At 37.0% G+C, this 19,042-nt stretch overlaps 1 protein-coding gene across 4 annotated transcripts in view; it reads left to right on the top strand.

Annotated features, from left to right (window-relative positions):
• ELOVL7 (ELOVL fatty acid elongase 7) overlaps nt 1–17,635 on the top strand; it is a 62,311-nt gene extending 44,676 nt beyond the window's left edge. For all 4 annotated transcript variants that reach the window (XM_074533522.1, XM_074533525.1, XM_074533523.1 and 1 more), the window contains 7 exons: nt 5,434–5,522; nt 7,469–7,659; nt 9,860–9,940; nt 10,441–10,497; nt 12,168–12,273; nt 15,085–15,221; nt 16,498–17,635. In XM_074533522.1, the coding sequence (XP_074389623.1) occupies nt 5,434–5,522; nt 7,469–7,659; nt 9,860–9,940; nt 10,441–10,497; nt 12,168–12,273; nt 15,085–15,221; nt 16,498–16,701 (865 nt within the window). In that variant the 3' untranslated portion in view covers nt 16,702–17,635. The remainder of the gene's footprint in view (nt 1–5,433; nt 5,523–7,468; nt 7,660–9,859; nt 9,941–10,440; nt 10,498–12,167; nt 12,274–15,084; nt 15,222–16,497) is intronic.
• Nucleotides 17,636–19,042: the final 1,407 nt, after the last annotated feature.

The raw sequence follows: 19,042 nt of genomic DNA, 5'->3' as shown, positions 1-19,042 counted from the left end.
GTTAACCAAAGGAATGTGAGAAATTTCTTGTTCTCATTTAAAAATTAGGAATATTTGAGGCATACCAGTAATTCCCATTACAAAAATCGCTAATAGTTTTGTGAGCTAAGTGAACTTGAGCACTTTCAACAGCTTGTTTCCTTACCACTTCTCATCGTCAGACATTCTCATATGGTTTGCTGTAATATTTGTGGCATTTCTGTTGGCATAAACAATCTTATCTGCCCTTGTCTCTCCAGTAAAGGTAATGGTCCAGCCTGGAACTGGTTCTGCCAAGCTGTTTGCCTTAGCTGAGCTGCATTAGTGGGCTCTTCCAGCTGTCTGCTGAGCTGCAGGCTACCAGAGCACAGCAGAGAATTACTTTGCTCTTTAAGAAAGAGCAAAAACTTTTCCTCCTTTGCCTCACTTATATCTCCTTTTCTTACAATGGTGGAGGCACATTTGTTTAAAGATATCTTCAGAAATTATGCTGCTGCACTGACTTGAACTTAGGTACACAGTATTATTTCCATTGACAAAAAAAAAAAGTAGTGCTTATTTCTTTTGAAGAGCTGAATATCTTGCATATGTTTTTTTAGGTGGTTTTGAAAGTTGTTTTCTAATTGCATGTATTTGAGAGGACTGTCTCTCTTATTTAGAACTTTTCAAGCTGGCCAGACTACTTATATGACTGTATTTTTGAGTTTATGTAAATTGTTTGCAATATATTGTTTAAAATGACCCAATTTTGAAAATGAGACTGCTTGTATTCCCTAATTCTGAGAGAGTTTGCTACCAAGTGGGCAATCTATTGTGCATTTTAATGGCATTTTTAAGTTTTGATATGAGCAGAAAGAGGAAGATTGGAAATAAAAGTGCTGATGGTACTGACTTTGTAAGTACATTAGCAGGTAGATAAATCACATGTAGGTTTTCCTGACTGAACTAGGGCTATACAAATGCATAACGGGCAGATGAGCTTATAGTATGAAGAACAAAACTCTGTGTTTAACAAATGGCCTTCTCTAGCCCCAACTCTTTGACCCCTTAGGTGAACTCTTTCCAGTCTCTTAGAAGATAATTTCTGTAGCCTACTGCCAAATGTTTTGGAAGATTGCGTTACGGTCAAAGCATTATCAGTTTACTGCTTAACAACACACTTATATTATTAAAAAACAGTCTTTCAGAAATGGTTTGGTTTCTTTGGTGAAGCACAAGCTAGTTGTTTATCTTATATGTAGGTATGTGATTTCCTTTTTTCCCACTCTTCCATTAAAAAAAGCAGGCCTTGATCATATTATTTTCTAGTATGTATGAATATGTGTGAAGTAAGTGTAACAAGGTAAGGCAAAATATTTTTCATGCTGCAATTAACTCTCCCTTTGTAGGTGGTAAACAAAAAATTATCCTGAGAACCTAATATTAACATTCTTCTGTTCACAGAAGTGGATTTATAAAGGAAAACTGTGTAGCTAGGTAAGAAAATAAGTAGAATTGTAAAGCAAATTGAAAGTGAAATAGTAATGTCATATATAAAAGTTAGTTTTCAATAAACCTTTTAACTGTAGGAAAGTTCTGAACAGCATTGTCTTTCTTGCAGACATTGTTTCTTAAAGTAACTGGAGTTAACTTACTGTATTTTGCTTACCTTTAGATTCAGATTCAGATCAGTCACTATTGAGTGCTGAGGCTGGGGCTGCTTTCTGTGTAAATCCTTCTCTGTTTACTGAACTTATCCTTCTCTAAGTTACTGAACTCCAGAAACTTTCAGAAAAAGTTTGCTAACTGTGGTGGAGTTATTTCTTGCTTGACTATGATCAGAAAAGAAATCTTGAAGGCTGAGAGCCTCTCCTGTCTAAACTTTTGAGGACTTTTAAAGGAAGAGGAGCTGTGAGTGCTGGGGTCAGGAGAGTTGGGACAAATCCCTCACCATCAGTATGGCAAGAGCCAGTTTCACTATCTTCATCATCTGCCTTTCTACTGGAGCTAGAACAAATCTATTGGAAATAGATTCCAGATAAAAGTCTTGCATTTGGCCTCAATGCCTAGCAGGCATAAGAGCTGCATTTAAACGCTGCCAGCACATTTGTCTGACTTCTGATGTAAAAACTAAAGCGGAGGAGTCAAGTGGGTAAATGTAGAATTGTCTGGTGTTCAAGTGGGTAAATGTAAAGAATTGTCTATTTGTGAGTTTGTGGTTGTTGAATGACAACTGTAAGAGGATGTAATGATCAACACCCCAAGCCCATTGTAGTGGGTTGACCCTGTCTGGGTGCCACATGCCTACCAAAGCCTCTCTCTCACTCCCCTTCACTGCTGGACAGGGGAGAAAAAGTACAACAAAGGGTTCATGGGTTAAGATAAGGATTGGGAAAGATCACTCACCAAATAACATCACAGACAGAACAGACTTGAATGAAAGGTAATAACTTATTACTAACTAAATCAGAGCATGACAATGAGAAGTAAAATGGGGCCTGGAAACACCTTCCCCCCCTCACCTCCTTCCCAGCTCTGCCTCCTCCACCCATGAGTGGTGCAGGGAGGTGGTAAATGTGGGTTGTGGTCAGTTCCTCACACATCCCTGCCGCTGCTTAGGGAGAGGAGTCCTTCCCCTGCTCCAGCATGGAGTCTCCCCAGTTGGAGAACTTCTCCAGAACTTCTCCGTGAACTTCTCCAGTGTGAGTCTGTGCCATGGGCAACAGTTCTCCATGAACTGCTGCAATGTCAATCACTCTTCCATGGATGCAGTCCTTCAGCCACAGCTTACTCCTGTGTGGCCTTCTCTCCACATGGGTTCACAGCCTTCTCTCAGGCATCCACCTGCTCCAGAGTGGGTCTCCTTCATGGGCTGCCAGTGGATCTCTGCATTCCAGGGGCTGCAGGGCCACAGCTGCTCCCCATGTCTGCACCATGGTGCACCTCCTGCCCTTCCTTCTGTGCTGATTTGTGTGTCTGTGGGGCTGTTCCTCTCACACGTTCTCACTCTGATCTTCTCTGGTGGCAATTACAACTGCACAAACATTGGGTGGTATTTTTTTTCTTCTTACATCTGTTACCACAGAGGCATTGCCACAATTTCTAATTTCTAATTGGCCCAGCCTTAGCCAGTGGCACGTACATCTTTGAAAACACCACACACTGGCTCTGTTGGACACTAAGGAAGCTTCTCAGGCTCTCACAGCAGCCACCCTATAGCCCCCCCACCACCAAAGCCTGGCTATGCAAACCAAATACACTGATACTATATGGCAATTGTTTTAGTGCCAGAATCTACACTGAATTTTCTGGATTTTTAAGAGCATGTCTTGAAGCAGATTTATTTTTTAACTTTAGTCTTGGTCAGCATGTTGAGCTAGCCAGTCTGAGTTCCAGTAATGCAAGGAACTGCAAGGGTGGGAAAACTGGGTGGCAGTGAAATCAGGAAGCTACTTTTCTTACCAAAGAACCAGTTAAATATAATATGATTATTTGTACTCAGTGAATATATTTGTTGAAAAATTGACCCATGCTCTGCACAAGATTTCTGTGGGCTTTGGCAGAATTCTATTATAACCTCTGCATGAAGTACAGTTCAGTTTGCCATGCTTTTTCTCTTGACATACTGTTCTCGTGTGCTGAACTGAAAGAATACTGGATTAAAAGGATAATTTATTGTAATCAGTCTAGCCATTTAATACAATAGTTATTTATAAAGTAAACGTTTTTAATGGTTCCTCCCCAGCACCAGTTATGGCTGAATAGCTTGGCTGTCACAGTTGAGCACTCTGAAGTACCTGGTGTTCAGGACAGGGTTGGATTCATGTATGTTTGATATCATCCATAGTTGGCTTACGGAGCAAGGTGACAATAATATTTATAGTTTGCCTCTAACCATAAAATGCTTTCTCTCATGTGATTGCTAGTGTCAAATGCAAGAGTGCTTCTTATGCTACCATTAGTAAAGAAAGAGGATGCCCCCAACTTCTTGTTTTGTCAGCACCTTAATCAGCATAGAGTGCTGAAGCAAATACTGTAATATGAATACAGGATGCATGAAAATGCTCAGCGTGAAGGAAGTGATATTGAATTGGGAAATGCTGATGCTGGAGGATGATATTTCTAGAAAATGTGAACTTAGAAGAGACTTGCAGAGGGAATATTTTCCAAATCTGAAATTGGTGATGGTTTCAGATATTAGGAGACACAGGACAGAAGTGCAACCAGGAAAACAAGTGGGCAGCAAAATGAGAGTGGAGATGAAATAGATCAGTTGAACTCTCATGGAGGCAGGCTTGTCTGTGTTGCTTCTTGCAATGAAGGGTGAGTGGAGTGGCTAAAAATTCCTGTGAAATGGCGGTGAACAGGATGTACTTGTAGAGGTGGAAATAAGGGTGAAATTGTTTTTCTGGACTGTTAAGGTGAAGGTAAATGAGAAGATGATAGTGGGGAGATCTGAGGAGAGCAATGCATTACCATAATGAGGGAAGAACTGGCTCTCTCAACCTGCAGCTGGCTTAGCTGGAAGAGATGCAGAAGGGCTGCCAGAGGAAGCGAGCTGGTTATCAAGGTGTGCTGCAGCCTGAAATAATAAATAAATACTACTAATAAAGGTGAATACAGTGTGAAGATTGTGCAGAGGTATTGAGAGAATTCATATGGTAAAGTCAGACACTGAGTGGGGTATGAGAAAAACATCAAATGTGCTGGGATTTTTAAAAGTTATTTTCTAAGGGAAATGAGGCAAGGGAAGGGCTGATGAGTGCTTGATTGTGGAGCAAAAATCAGTATTCATATAAGAATACTTCTCTGAAAAGTTTTACATAAGTAGGAGGTACTGCATGCAAAGTGGATGTGCTGGATAATTTTTGGGTTAATGGTGCTGCTGTTGGTACTATGACATTCCATGATTCTGGTGTAGAAACAGTTGATTCATCAGAGTGGGATTTGCATACTAATTATAACATGGCTAATTATTGTATTTAAAAGGAGTATGCTGATATATTGATACTTTTTCTCCTTCCCAAATACCTTAGAAATACTTATTATTTAGAATTTTTTTCCAATAATAAATATTGCAAAGCTGAACTTCCTCATATATCAGCAGCTTGGACTTTAAGTGGAGATGGTGATAAAAAGTAATTCAAGCATCTGTTCTTTATTCATATTTACCTCTTAACTGTAATGGTTAACCACAGCACAGTTTCTTGAGATAACACTTTATGGCACGGAAGCACCTGGTTTGTATGTAGAGATTGCAAAATCATATTGTTGTGCATAACAGCTCTGCTATGAATTAGACCCAAGGACAGTGGGATGTGGCCAGCTAATGCTTCCTGATCTGTATTTCACATATGGTGCTCTGTTAGTCTTTTTTTTTACCACTCTGCTTCCTGAAAATCTTTCCCAAAAAACTTTATTAATCTTTCTTTATTGATAAAAATCTGTATTTCTGTTTTGGCTTGTTTTCTGCAGGCAGCATCATAAAAATCAGGTGAAAATGGCCTTTAGCAATCTGACGTCAAAGGCTATACTACTGTATGATGAATGGATTAAAGATGCTGGTGAGTCATTTAAATCTAAAACTTACTAACTCCCAATAATTTTGAATAGCAATGTGTAGCTATGCTAGGTGTGCTGTTTATCAGCTTAGAAGTAGCTTTGTCATCCTGTGAATATTTGTAAGACTTGCCAGGTTACCTATTAACGTGGCAGTCTAGTTTCTCCATTTTAAAATAGGGAGTAAACAAAACTCAGATAGTTTATGGAATTAAAGTCAGAGTAAATAAAGTGCATAGTGATTATCCTGTCAGTGTCTCTGGTTGCCTAAATATATAGTTTGAGTTTTTCCTATGGTGCTGAATGTATAGTTTCAACTCTCTTTTATTACCAAACAATTGCATTTTATCAGTTAATTAATGCACATTGCGTCTTGCATTTTACTTTTGCAAAATGAAAAAGAACAAAACCCAAGCCCTGATAAGTTTCAGTATTTTGAAATTAATCCGCAGAGTAATTAACTCTGTCACAGTGGTAATTTGAGAAGGGATGTTTGTCTCTTGTTGCAGTTAGTAAGGGATATTAATCACACTTTGATTTTATGTTGCTACTCTCTTATTCTGTTTGCTTACCAAAAGCTGGTAGAGAAGACCTCAATTTTGGGGTTAAGACCCATCACTCTCAGTATTTCTCACTGTGATAGACCACTAGTGACAGGGATTAGCTAATTCCTAGAAAAAAACTGAGAAGTGGTTAAGGTTAGATATATATGATTACTGATTTATCTTTTCTAGCATAGCTGAACACCACTTTTCTTGTTTTATAAAAGCACAGCCTGAAAGTGAGCAGGGAGTTTAATTAGTATGACTCATAGAATGAAGTGGATTGGGAGGGAGTGAGCATTTCTGCAGCAGTGTCCGTGACTCCAGAACCTGAGTTGTCTCCAGGCCCAACAGTGCTTGTATTTGTCATTTTGTATCATAGTGTTAGTGGAGGGACATGGTTTTCTCGGGATCAGGCTGGGAAGAACAGTGGGAAAGTTTTAGTAGGAGCAGGGCAAGGGTGGATACAACAAAAACAATCAGCTATGAAGAGATGATGGTTCTCCTGCAGCACACACAAGCAGATTCCTCATGCTGTGGGTCACAGTCCTCCTTGGTCTGTGGGCAGCAGCACTGGCACATCACAAGCTGTGAGCAGCATTGTAATGTGCTCTCCTCCTCAATCGGTTTTTACACTTCCAGTGGCTGTTAACCACATCAGAAGGTCTCATGGGTGAAAGGTTGCTTGAATGCTGTGGGTTGAAAATTTGCTGACTTGAAACATTTGGCTATGAATTAAACACTTGACAAAAATAACACTAGTATAATTTTACCCTTAAAATACTGCAGCAAACCATGAAAGCAACAGAAAGCAATCAGTAGTTAAGTTTGGGACCATTCTGAGCCAAATCTTCTAAAAGTCACTGTAAAGAAAATTAAGGAAAATTACATGAGGTTTTGTAAGTTCACCTGCTTATGGAGAAATGTGGCAGTCTTTGGTGATCTGGGACTCTGTGATGAAGCACAGAAGGGTGCAGTGAAATCATGGTGATGCTCAGATGAAATACCTGCCAGCCTCACCTGCAGGGAGGGGGAGTGGGGTGTGCTTAGGAGGAGGTGCCTCTGCAAGACAGCTCTCTGGCATAACCATGGAATAACTTGCAACATTTGCTTGTTGCATTATAACTCTCTTGTCATGTGAAAGTGTGTGCTTTGTTGTGCTGTAAAGACAGAAAGTCATGTCACTCATGAGTCTGTGTCTGCTTTTCATCATATGTGAAGAAAGAAGCTCTGAGTCCTTCATGGGTTAAATCATGTTATCCAGTCAGTATGGATTTGAGGCGAATGGACTCTGTAATGTGATCAGTGACAGAAAAACCTAGACCATCAGGAATTAAATACTTTTCTGTAGCTGTTTTAGTAAGTACTGTAGACACCTGATTTTTTTTTTCTCCCTCTACCCCCTCTAGATCCAAGACTGGAAGGCTGGCCACTCATGTCTTCACCTTTTCCAACAACTTTTATCATTGGAACCTACGTTTATTTTGTCACTTCCTTGGGACCCAAACTCATGGAAAATAAAAAACCTTTTGAACTCAGGCAGATCATGACGTTTTATAATTTTAGTGTGGTAGCCCTCTCTTTATATATGACTTATGAAGTAAGTACTATGTTTGTAATGTATTTATATATTTCATGTATCTAACTTTTAATAAATTTATTAATATAATTCCTACACTGCAATTATAAAAAAAAAGTTATTGTCATGGCAGTAATTATCATCCTCCAAGCTGTATGCTAAACTTGTAATTCTTGGAAAAAGAGAATAAGTCATACCCAGAAAGAGAGAGCATGAAACATTTTGTGTTATTATATATAATTTTAAAAGTTTAAAGTTTTTATCAATTAAATTCTTTGTACTGCATCAGGAAAAGCAGACAATATCTTTTCTTAGTATTTTGTAATTGTTTCTGTCCTCCTCGGTGATAATGTGACAACCTGCCCTAAAGGAAAGGAACAACAACTGATATTTCAAACACTGTATAGAGTATGTCTATTATGAAATAATCTTCAGTTAGATATGCCTTTTAAATGACAGAAATCAATGACAGAGGTTAACAAAATCTAATTCAAGGCATTTTTGTCCTTTAAATGAACAAACAATACCCCTCTGAACAAAAAACCTCTAACCTGTGCCCTCTGCTTTCCCCTCCTAAGCCCAAATTATTAGTATCTTTAATGCTGCTTTTCCCCACAACCCCAAAATAGCAAATTGTCTTTTTTTTTCAAAAGCAATGTTGAGATTTTGCTCCTGTTGGGCATTATTTGTTTGTTGGGCTTTGGTGGGGTTTTTTGAAGTGTAGCTATTTGTTGATGGTATTGTGTGAATGACAGCCTTACACTTTTGCTTGGTGAAGCACCGTTGTGCTGGTAGTGACCCTGTGTGTGACTCCCAGGCCATATGGCTGGCTATTTCAGGCTTGGCAAACTGGTAATAAAACCTGTCAGATTATTTTGCCAAATTGGCAGGATATGTTCCTGTTAGCTTAATTTGCATCAATCTTATCATGAGTTACAGTGAACTACCTGACATTTCTTCCAAGCTCTCTAAAAGCACCGCAGCAGCAGCTATTTGGTGTTGTGACTTTATGGAAAGTGGTGGGCAAGATGAACACTTTTGCTATTTAGACATTTTTTTGAAAAAAATTGCTTAATTTCCTTTTGGAATTTGGTTCCAAGTTTGGTTTTGTTTATAAAACTCAGAAATAAACAAAAAAAATCACAAAAGAAACAATAAAAGAAAAAAAATTGAACTTCTTTTAGTATCTGACACTGGCACAGTCAAGGCTTCCATGTTATAATTTCATGAAAGAGTGCATGGACAGAGTGTAACCAATTGAATGTCTGCTATTGTCTGGTGGTCAGCAAGAAGCTAATTCTTCCCCTTTTTGGAACCAAGTCATTTGGTGGGTGTTCTAGTCCTGGTGTTCTAAAGAAATCTGTTTTTTTAAGCAATCAGTTCTTCCTCAGTCAGGAAGTGAAACGGGCTAAAGCCTGCTTCAGTTAGGAGTGGTGAAGCTCTTACCATGCATGAGTGGATGATGATAATAGGAAACATCTTGAAGGTATAAAATACAATACAGATGTCATAGTGGCTGGCAGTAGAATAGACCAACTATAATACTAATATTGTTGCTCTTGTCCAAACTTTATTATATTTCAAGGGAAAAGATTGTTTTATATTTGGTACATATAGTCCTTTGGTCATGTGCTCTCAGTTGTAGCTTCTGGTCACTCATATGAGTGGAAAACTAATTGAACCATGAAGTTTAAATAAGCAGAATTTTAGAGAGTATGGTATATTAAATATACATCATGCATATTGATTTGTTCCTTGTCTTTAATGATAATTAGAAATGGCTTTCTGTTGTGATGGTTTTGTTAGAGTATTAAGATGCTGTGTTGTATTTCTTTTTGTGTTAAGATAGTTAGCTGTGATAGCAATTTTAAAAATAATTATATTTGGTTTTGTGGTCTTGCTTACACAGTAAGTTGTTTTTTAACACTGGTTTTGAGATGCATCTCTTTCTTCTCTTCAGTTACTAAAGCTGAAATAATGGGTGTAGGAAGAAAATTCTTGTCTATGGGTGTGGTCCTGGAATTAGAAATTCATTAATCTGCAACAGCAAAGGATTTTTGTGGTAGCTATCCCACACACAGGTAGATGATTGACAAAGTTGCTGATTTAAGGTGTTTTTAATATTGTTTTTCCCCTCCTGCTTAGTGATTGCAAAAGTAATCCAAAATTAATGAATTTTTCAAATGATGTAAAGTTAATCTTTGCCCTTTTTTTCCTCCAGTTTCTTATGTCAGGCTGGGCCACAGGATACTCATTCCGGTGTGATATTGTTGACTACTCGAGATCACCGACAGCTCTAAGAGTAAGTTGCCAAAGACAAAGGTGAACTGTTATCATAGAACAATAGAATGGTTTGGCGTGGAAGTGACCTTGGAGATCATCTAGTTCCAATGCCCCTGATATGAGCAAGGACAACTTCCACTAGACTAGGTTGTTCAAAGTAGTGTGTTATACATTTACTTTAGTTTTAGCAATGCTTTTTCAACAGCCTGCTTTTTGAATGCACTGCTGTAGAGTGGAATGCACTAAATGGAAATACCCTCTTGCATAATGTAGAGCACGTGAATTAACTGGAGGGATGGTTGGTTGGTTAGTTGGATAAAGAAAGAGGCAAGGAATTCATTGGCTTGTTTTTGTTGGTTTTAAAATTCCTTTAGTTTAAAGAAAAAATAGTCAAACGGTACATTTAAATATTTCTGTCAACCTTGGAACATCACTTGGCCCAATACTTTCCTTTATATAGATACTCATTTGTCCTGCTATGACTTTAATGGTTTGACAATTTGATTTTTATTCTTGCAGATGGTGCGAACTTGTTGGCTTTACTTCTTTTCCAAGTTCATTGAATTATTAGACACTGTAAGTATTTGTAGCCTAATAAAAGAAGAGGTTCTGTTTTCTTTTCACAGCAGAAGAACTGGTACTGTTTAGAGTTTAGGACATAAGTTGCTTTTTATTTAATCCTCCAATCTTCAATTATTAGAATACCATCACAACGTTTACCCTTCTTGTCTCTTTGTATCTCATTTGTCTTTTTAACACTGTTCTTCCTTCATTATTAGGAAAAATGTTCATGAGGGAACAACAATATTTAGGAAGTCTGGGTAACTTGGCTAACAGCTGAGTACACTAATCTGTTATGCTTGTCTCAACACTGCAGATAAAAAACAGTTGATCATGCTGAATATTTTTTTCACATCATTTTCAGATTTTATCTTCCCCATTCATATCATCAGCAGCTCTGAATGCAGGACAAAATTGCCATACCTACTTGCTCTAAATTCCTGAGATTTTCTTGAGTGTTGTGATTATAGAGATGTTTGATGTCAGGCTGGCACTCTAACCTGTTTCGATCAAAGTCTGAGCAGCAATGCATTGAAGCAGAATGAGACCTTGCTCAGCACCAGCAGCCATTTTCCCAAGACTAGCACCAGATAGGACCAATGGGTATTTTCAAAACAGCTTCTGAGTCTTGGAATTAGCTGCAGTTTTTCCCCTGTTGTTTGAGATGCAATAGTGATGGTTCAGGAGCTGACTCATGAGCAGTGAGGATGTTCTACATCCTCTAAGCAAAGCTGGCTGTCTGACTTTTCATCTGCAAATGTTCATGATTCAACACTGGGAGATCTTACTGACTAAACCAAATGGAATGGTAATGGAAGTGTCAGGAATGCTAAAACTGGAAAATCCTGACATGTATATTCCTCTATTTGCCTTTATTCCCCACAGGTTATAGTGCTCCTTTTTAATTAGTCACAAGCCTATTTTTTTTTAAAAAAAATGTTTTGTTTGAATACAGGCAACTAGGCACTTGTTTCTCATCAGGTTTTTTGTTTTATTGCAAAGGTAAATTCTCAGCTCTATTTAAATCAGCTGATTCCAAATGTTTTCTCTGGCACACCACACTTCTTTTCTTCTGTGTTTGTTTGCTTGCCATCTGATACTACCCTTTCCATGACCTGATTTCTTACTTTTTTTTTGCTGTCTTCCCTTAACATTTCCCTTGATGCCTGCCCTTTAAAATGGAGCCTCTCAATATAATTTAGGAGTACCTACATATATTTTGTACAATTTTAATGTTTTCCAATGGTAGCTAAGTCAGAGTTCATAATAAAGTGCTATTTCTCTAACATAGTTTTTCTACTGTTAGTCCTTCAGGTAATTTTCTCAAATGGCCTTTCATTAATGGTTCAGGAGCTTAAAATCTGATGCTTGTAGAGACTTCTCAGTCCAGGCAAGTCCATCTTACATGGTTTGATGCACATGTAGGTGATGGCTCTACCTTTAACATTTAGTTTCAAAGCCTGCCTTGGCTTTTTGACATTTCACAGGTGGATTTTACTTATTGGTTTTAAGTTTTTTTGGAAACTAGTTTGCATAGCCAGACAGTTGCTCAGTTTTCCTTCTTCTCGCAATACTGTAATTGTGAAGAACTTTTAAATGTGTGGTAGTGAGCAACCAGCACTGATGTATATATCTTTCTTTAAATATTCTTCTGCAACATTCTGTTCATTAAAAATCTGTTTCAGATATTTTTTGTGCTCCGTAAGAAAAACAACCAAGTTACATTCCTGCATGTCTTTCATCATTCCATCATGCCATGGACCTGGTGGTTTGGAGTCAAATTTGCTGCAGGTATGGAGAGTGAGTGGAGTTTAGGTTGAACATATCTTCTGGTAGTGAAAGTTACCTATGGTAGACAAAAAAAAAAAAAACCAACAGAATTACACACCTTGGAAACATCAGGGTTTTTAAATTTAGACTTCTGCAGTATTTTTTGGAACAACTGAGATAACCATAATTATTTAAATGGGTGGAGATTACTCGTTTTTCCTATTTGACATCATTTTGTTCAGTGTTGATTTCTCATGGGGAGAAGAGGTGCAGAGAAGAGAGTTGGGTGCAAACAAAAAACATTTTTAGATGAGAAAGAGAAGTCATTGAAAAATCATAAGTGCTAGCGGAAATACATGAAGTAAATAACTCTGTTGAAACTGCTTCAATGTCAGAACCCCTTCAACCCCTACAATGTTAGAATGGAGTTGGAGGGGAGGACTACATTCATTTTTTTTTCCTGTTTGAGAAATTACTTGGTCTTTGTTGCAGTTTCTTTTACTGGCTTTAGGTAGCATGTGTGGAATTTATATACACCTGATACTTCAGCTTTCATAAAACTACAGAAATATTTTCTGGACCTTCTTTATTAAAGAAACATATTTGAATTGTTTTGAATTTAAATTCTTTGACCACTATTAGCTTACCTTCACTTTTTCCTTTCCTGCTCAGTGTGTCTTTGCATGCATTTTCCTGTGCCACATTACCCGTGTGCACCACTAATAAATACAACTTGCCATGAGAATACTCTGAAAAGCACACAGTGGAGAAATGCACAGGCATTAATGAATCCATTTCTGGGACAGCTTAGGCTTTTTTAGGAGTTTCTACTGAGAAATAGTGGGGTTTCATACATGTTTACCTAGAAATATGTTTCGTGGTTTTTTCTTTTTTTGTCCCAGAAAATTTGTGATGAATTGATGAAGCAGTTATTCCACTGCTTTTCAGTCTGATCTGTTAGTGTCTATTTTATGTCTGGTTTTTTTCTGGAGTGGTCCAGAAAGCACTCTAGAAAATTTGTACATATTTTGAACTTTTCCAGTGTGCAGCTTTTCCTTGTGTATAAGTGGATATACCTCTGTTGTATTTGTTGAGTTTCTGTTATTAGGAAAGAGCTAAATTGATTATATATTTCTCAAATCTTGCTGAGTGACTGGTATTAAGTTAATAATAAAACTGTGAATGGTTGTCTCAGCATGCACCCCAGTGTGTTTATAGGTCTGCAAAGGGAAACCTGCAGCAAGTAACAGTTCCTCCTCTTCAACCTTGAAAATTTTCCACTTATAGGTGATTAACTTTCTCCTTTTTATCTGAATGTTGGATCAGTATACCAGCTACAGGCTTCTGATTTTGCATCAGATTCAAATTTCCCATGTGATAATTTGACAAATACTTTCAGCAAAGTGTGTAAGAATTGTTTCGTCCCCTGCTAGTAACAGTCCCTCATATTTATGCAGAGCTGTGCATATTCCAAAAACTCAATTGCTTATCTTTACATTTATCTTTCCAAATACTCTTGTTTGATAAGTTTAATTTTTTTTTCCAAGAATTTAAGTCCTGCTGATGCTTACTTTGTATTCAGTTTCATCAATGCTTGTCCTTCTAAACAGCAGCATCTGTAAAGTTTTCAACCTGTTTGTAAAATACCAACAGTTATGGATGGAATTGCTGTTTTTCTTCTGATTTGATATAAATAGAGAATTATAAAATGATGCTTAATGTTATTTTTTGGGGCATATTTTTGTACTGTTGTGTAGGTTCTTTTTTCTCTCCTTTAGCTATTTATTTTTTCTTCTGCATATTCGCTGCACAAGCCAAAAAAAGTATGTATATTTGAACTGTAGGAACATTCAAATTATTTTAAAAAATACAAATAGCTAAGTTTCAAAGAAAGTTTGCAATCACAGCTGGAGGAGTTATGCCTTCTCAAGCTGGAAGATTAGTGTGAGCTCCTAAAAACACAAAATATGTTTTATTTTTAATTAGAATGATTCTAAATGGGAAAATGGCACTCTTTTTCTCACTAAATGTCTCCTTTTATGTCATCCTGTTTTCTTTTTGATGATCATTGTTTTCATGTCCATGTTTCTTTTAAAAATACTTTGCTGTCAGTTGCTTCTTGGATCATTTTTACCTCTAATTTCTTGCATTCATTAAAATAAAGCTACTTTGAGCAAGATCATGTAGCTCCATGGTTAATTCAATGAAAAAGGAAGTATTTCCTTACTTGTTCTTTGAAATGCTCATGTGTTAATGGTTGGTCATAAATTTATCCTGAAATGGGCCCTACTAAAGTTTCCCTTTCACTGTAAGTATGTTTTGAGATTGACAACTTACTGTCTGAAACTGTATATCATTCCCTGTGAATCCACAAATCTGTATTGCGAAGAGACATATTACTTATCCTCTACAACTTTTTGAAGTTCATCGTGATGTCTAAAAAGGAGGAAAAAAACAGGAGGAATGCTTTCTACCAACTTTTCTGTGTCTCTATCAAATATAGGTTTTAATAAAAAATAATAAAAAAATGAACTCAAAGAACAAAAAATTCCACTAAAATGTTTTTACATGTAATTAGATCAGCTGGGTTTTACTGCTGTTTTGGGAATGCTTAGATAAACCTTTTCTGAGACAAAAATCTGATGTGATCCATCAGAGCTGGTATCAAGGCAATTCAGGTAAAATATCTTGAGTGTTAGTCAAAGTCTAGGTTTTGTGCTACATGTTTTTCATACCCTGGCTCAAGGCAATCTGCTAAGACTTCAGGGGCTTTTTAAATACCTCCTGTATTACTTACTGTAATACCTACTACTATGTCTTGTTTTTCTACAGGTGGTTTGGGAACATTTCATGCTTTGCTGAACTGTATTGTGCATGTTGTCATGTACACTTATTATGGAATCTGTTCTTTGGGACCAGCCTATCATAAATATTTGTGGTGGAAAAAGTACATGACAACTATACAACTTGTGAGTAACTGTCTTTGACATAAACACCTCTCAAAAACCTAATTGCAGCTAACATGGATTAAAAGCAATAAATTTGTCCTTTCAGTTATGCCCATGTGTGGACCTTACAGTTGGTATAAGATTTACTAATGTTTTAATTGAAAATAACAAAAGGTACTCTCCACAGTAATATACTTATATCTGCCAACTTCAGCATTCACTGTAATCACAGATTTAGGCAAATAAGCTTTGCAGTTATGCAGTACTTGGTAAATATATTTACAAGACTCGTTGCTTGTATAAAAATTATTAAAATATAAATTTACACTAAGAAAACACAATTAATGTAGTAAATACACAGGTATTTAGTAACTACATGTAACATGTAGTGAGGAAAGGGAAAAAGTATGTATTTACAACTTGATGTTCTTCCACATAAAATGTATGTGTTTAGAAAATTTACTTCTCTTTGATGGTCTCTCCAGAGCATTAAAATATATCCACTCTTGCAGTGTGGGTATATGAAGTGTTTTATCCACTTTAGGTCACTTTCAAAATGTTGCTCTTCTGAGTGCTTTTTCATGCCCACCTCATTTATTAGGTGAATTTTCAATATTCAGTTTCTGGCTAAACAATTGGCTTAGAATGTGTGAAGATGCTGATGAAGGAGGTAAAAGAGCACCCTGTCTGCTTGCACCAGGGCTGGTTTTGGTGGAATAGTTCATGTAATCATGTGCAACTCCGAACAATGTTGCCTGAATATTTATAACTTGGTCTTTTTGACCTAGAGGCACTACCAGTGAACTTTTAACTTGGAGTTCATGTGGAGTGTATTTTTGTCACATACTAGTGTGCAGGGAAGGTGGGAATTATTGTTCCTTAACCCTGTAATGGTTACTTTCTTTTCTTCTTTTTTTTTTCCCGGCTAATTTTTCTGAAGGAGCCTCCCATTTGTCACTGGACAAACACTGTCTGTCTCCTTCTTTTTTATATGAATTGGCCAGGGTAGAATCCTAATGTATTTCAATGAGTTTCTTAGTTTGTCCCAGACTCTCTCTTCCTTTTTTATGTAAACCTGTTTTTCAGTGGAATAATATTCTGGGGAGATGGTCTACAAAGGTGCATCTCTGTCATATTAGGAACTTGTATTGTTGTCCCTGTTGCTCCTTGCTTTCCACCCACTTCACCCCTACTATCTGTTTTTCAACAAACAAGCTATGCTGAAATTTTTAAAATTTCTGTAGTACTATTTTAATTTTCTTTAAAAGTACTTATTTTTTTCACCTTCTTCCTCCAGGTCCAGTTTATTATGATTACAGTCCATATAGGACAAATCTACATCATGGATGATTGTCCGTACCAGTATCCAATTTTCATGTTTATTATCTGGCTTTATGGCTCCATGTTTTTAGTCTTGTTTCTCCACTTCTGGTACCATGCTTACACAAAGGGACAAAGACTACCAAAAATGGCAAGAAACGGCATCAGCAAAGATCAGTGAAACAAATTCTTGTCTCTAAAACCAAAGAAGTGTATATGTCAATGGGGAAACTTGCACTACTTGACAATCAAGATGTTTAGGTGCGCACACTACATGGTGTATATTTTGTATGTTTTCTTCCAAAACAGAATTTGTATTTTTACCGTAAGTTATTTGGGATTCAGAACATGGGAGTGGGGAAGAACTGCGGATCTCTGATTAAAAAAGAAAGATATGTCTATCTAGAAAATGCACAAAAAGATAATTGGAAAAACTAAAACGTGCATGACAAGTACTGAGTACTTTGAACACACTTTGAGGGGGATAAAAAATACTTCACTTTTAATGTTGTAAGTTGCTAAGACTGTCAGCTGCATTTGATTATAAGAATGATTCTTCAGTAAGTACTGTTGATAGAATCTAAGGCATATTAATATAGTTAATACATAAACATTGTTACATCTGTTTATAAGCTGTATTACTTTAAAGGAAGGATTGTATGCTAATCTGTTAAAACATAGTGTTTCATTTGAAGATCGCAGATTTTTGGATATACTGTCTTTTACTAGGAGAACTGAATTCATTTCATGTTCTACTCAGTTGAACATTATCATAAATGTTGGAAAGCTACTAATATGGGGATTATCTGAATTGTCTTGTAGCATAGTGATCAAAACATCTTACTGATTTGTTCACTGTAGTAGCCAAATATTCTTATTATTCAGTGTGTTTATGGATATACTTTAAATTGCTAGCCTGTGCTGCTTGTGAAGCTAGGTGGATTATGGAATCTTTTAATTCAATAGCCAAAATCTTAGTGGTCAAATAAAATGTAAAAAAAAGTTGATTTAATGATTTAAGCTGAAATGTTGCCTACCATGATTGTACTGTGCTCTACTTTCTTCCATTTCCATTATCTATTGAAATACATGTCTAGAAAGAGTTTGTGTCATCTTGTTTTTTGTATTATTGCGTCTTGTTTTTATCAGCTGAAAGTTAGTTACTCCAGTTACCTTGTCTGGAACCAGGCAAAAAAAAATATGTGACATTCTCCGAGCTTCTGAAAGTGGGGCAGGAAGTGGTGACTGGGTTGGCATGGCTTCATTCTGTGTAGAATTACCCAGTATGTTGTTTTCCAAGGTTAGGAAGATTGTTAGGGTCACATTTGTGTAGAAATCAAAAGGACTTGCTATTTGCAAGTTGCATTTGTACTGCATGAGTTTATTAAGGAATTTGTGCATGCAACAGATCTGGAAATGAGGAATTAAATGTGTTTAGTTTAATGTTACCACTAAAGGTACTGTTTTCTACAACACTAGAAAAAAAAAGTAACTTGCAATATTTGCTTTTTACTTGATCTGATCTGTGGGATTTTCAAATACTCAAGACTTTGAGGTAGATTTTAATAGCCTCTCTGTTGCACAATTCCAAGAACATAAGTTTTGTTACCTGAACGCTTTCATTTTACTGACATTTACGGTGCATTGTAAACTCTAAAGGAATGTAAACTTTAGGTTGGACATGAGTTGCAAATATTTTCTTTTGAGATTGCATCAATTTTTTTTAAGCAAATAAAAAATAATTTCTATTTTATCTATTCACTATTTAATCCCTGTAGCTGTCAGCTCTCATGGCAGCTTGAAAGTAGATCTCAAAGTATTGGGATGACTTGAGATTTAAATTGCAGCCCCTGCATTTTAGATGCTTGATGTTCAAATCATCAGTGTTCACTTCCCAGCAGTTCATGTGGAGAGGTGCTCTATCACATGATCCCAAACAGCTGCGATGTGCCTCTCTTTGCACCTCTCTTTGGTGGGAAATGCAGTCCATCCCTAATTCAAAGTCTCAAGTCAGACAGCTCTGGGCTGTATGTATGTCCCTGGCCTCCAGTGTTAGGGGGGCTTTTCTTAAGGACTATTGCTGTTTTTTCAAATAGCTGGAAAGGATTTGCGAGTTTTATATGTTTTTTTTGGTTTGTGGGGTTTTTTTTAATGCATATATATAAAAATATTTATTACATAATTAATGATGAAGGAAGTGGGGCATTGCTGTTGAAGGAAATGGGACAATTTGGTTCTTTTAGGCCTTCTAGAGCCTGTGCATTCAAATGTGTTCGGGAAATACAGGCCTTATGAGGGAAAGGCTGTAATAGCTAGTCTGTGGTGAAGACTGGATAATAGTACCCTCTGCTTCTTGTGCAAGGAAGCAGGTGTTACTCTGTAGTCTTGTAGATGATTTCTGTGCTGGTAGGGAAAGTCCTAGTTATGGTCTCTGATTTTGCAATCATACCTCCTTCCCTGCCCATAAATCTGGATGGAGAAATGCATCCTGCAGCTGGCTGTGCAGGGACAGGTACTTGTTT

The sequence above is a fragment of the Zonotrichia albicollis genome, chromosome Z, assembly GCF_047830755.1.
Source record: "Zonotrichia albicollis isolate bZonAlb1 chromosome Z, bZonAlb1.hap1, whole genome shotgun sequence".
NCBI lineage: Eukaryota > Metazoa > Chordata > Aves > Passeriformes > Passerellidae > Zonotrichia > Zonotrichia albicollis.
Note: the sequence above shows the minus strand (reverse complement) of the source record. Positions and strands in the feature narration are given on the sequence as shown.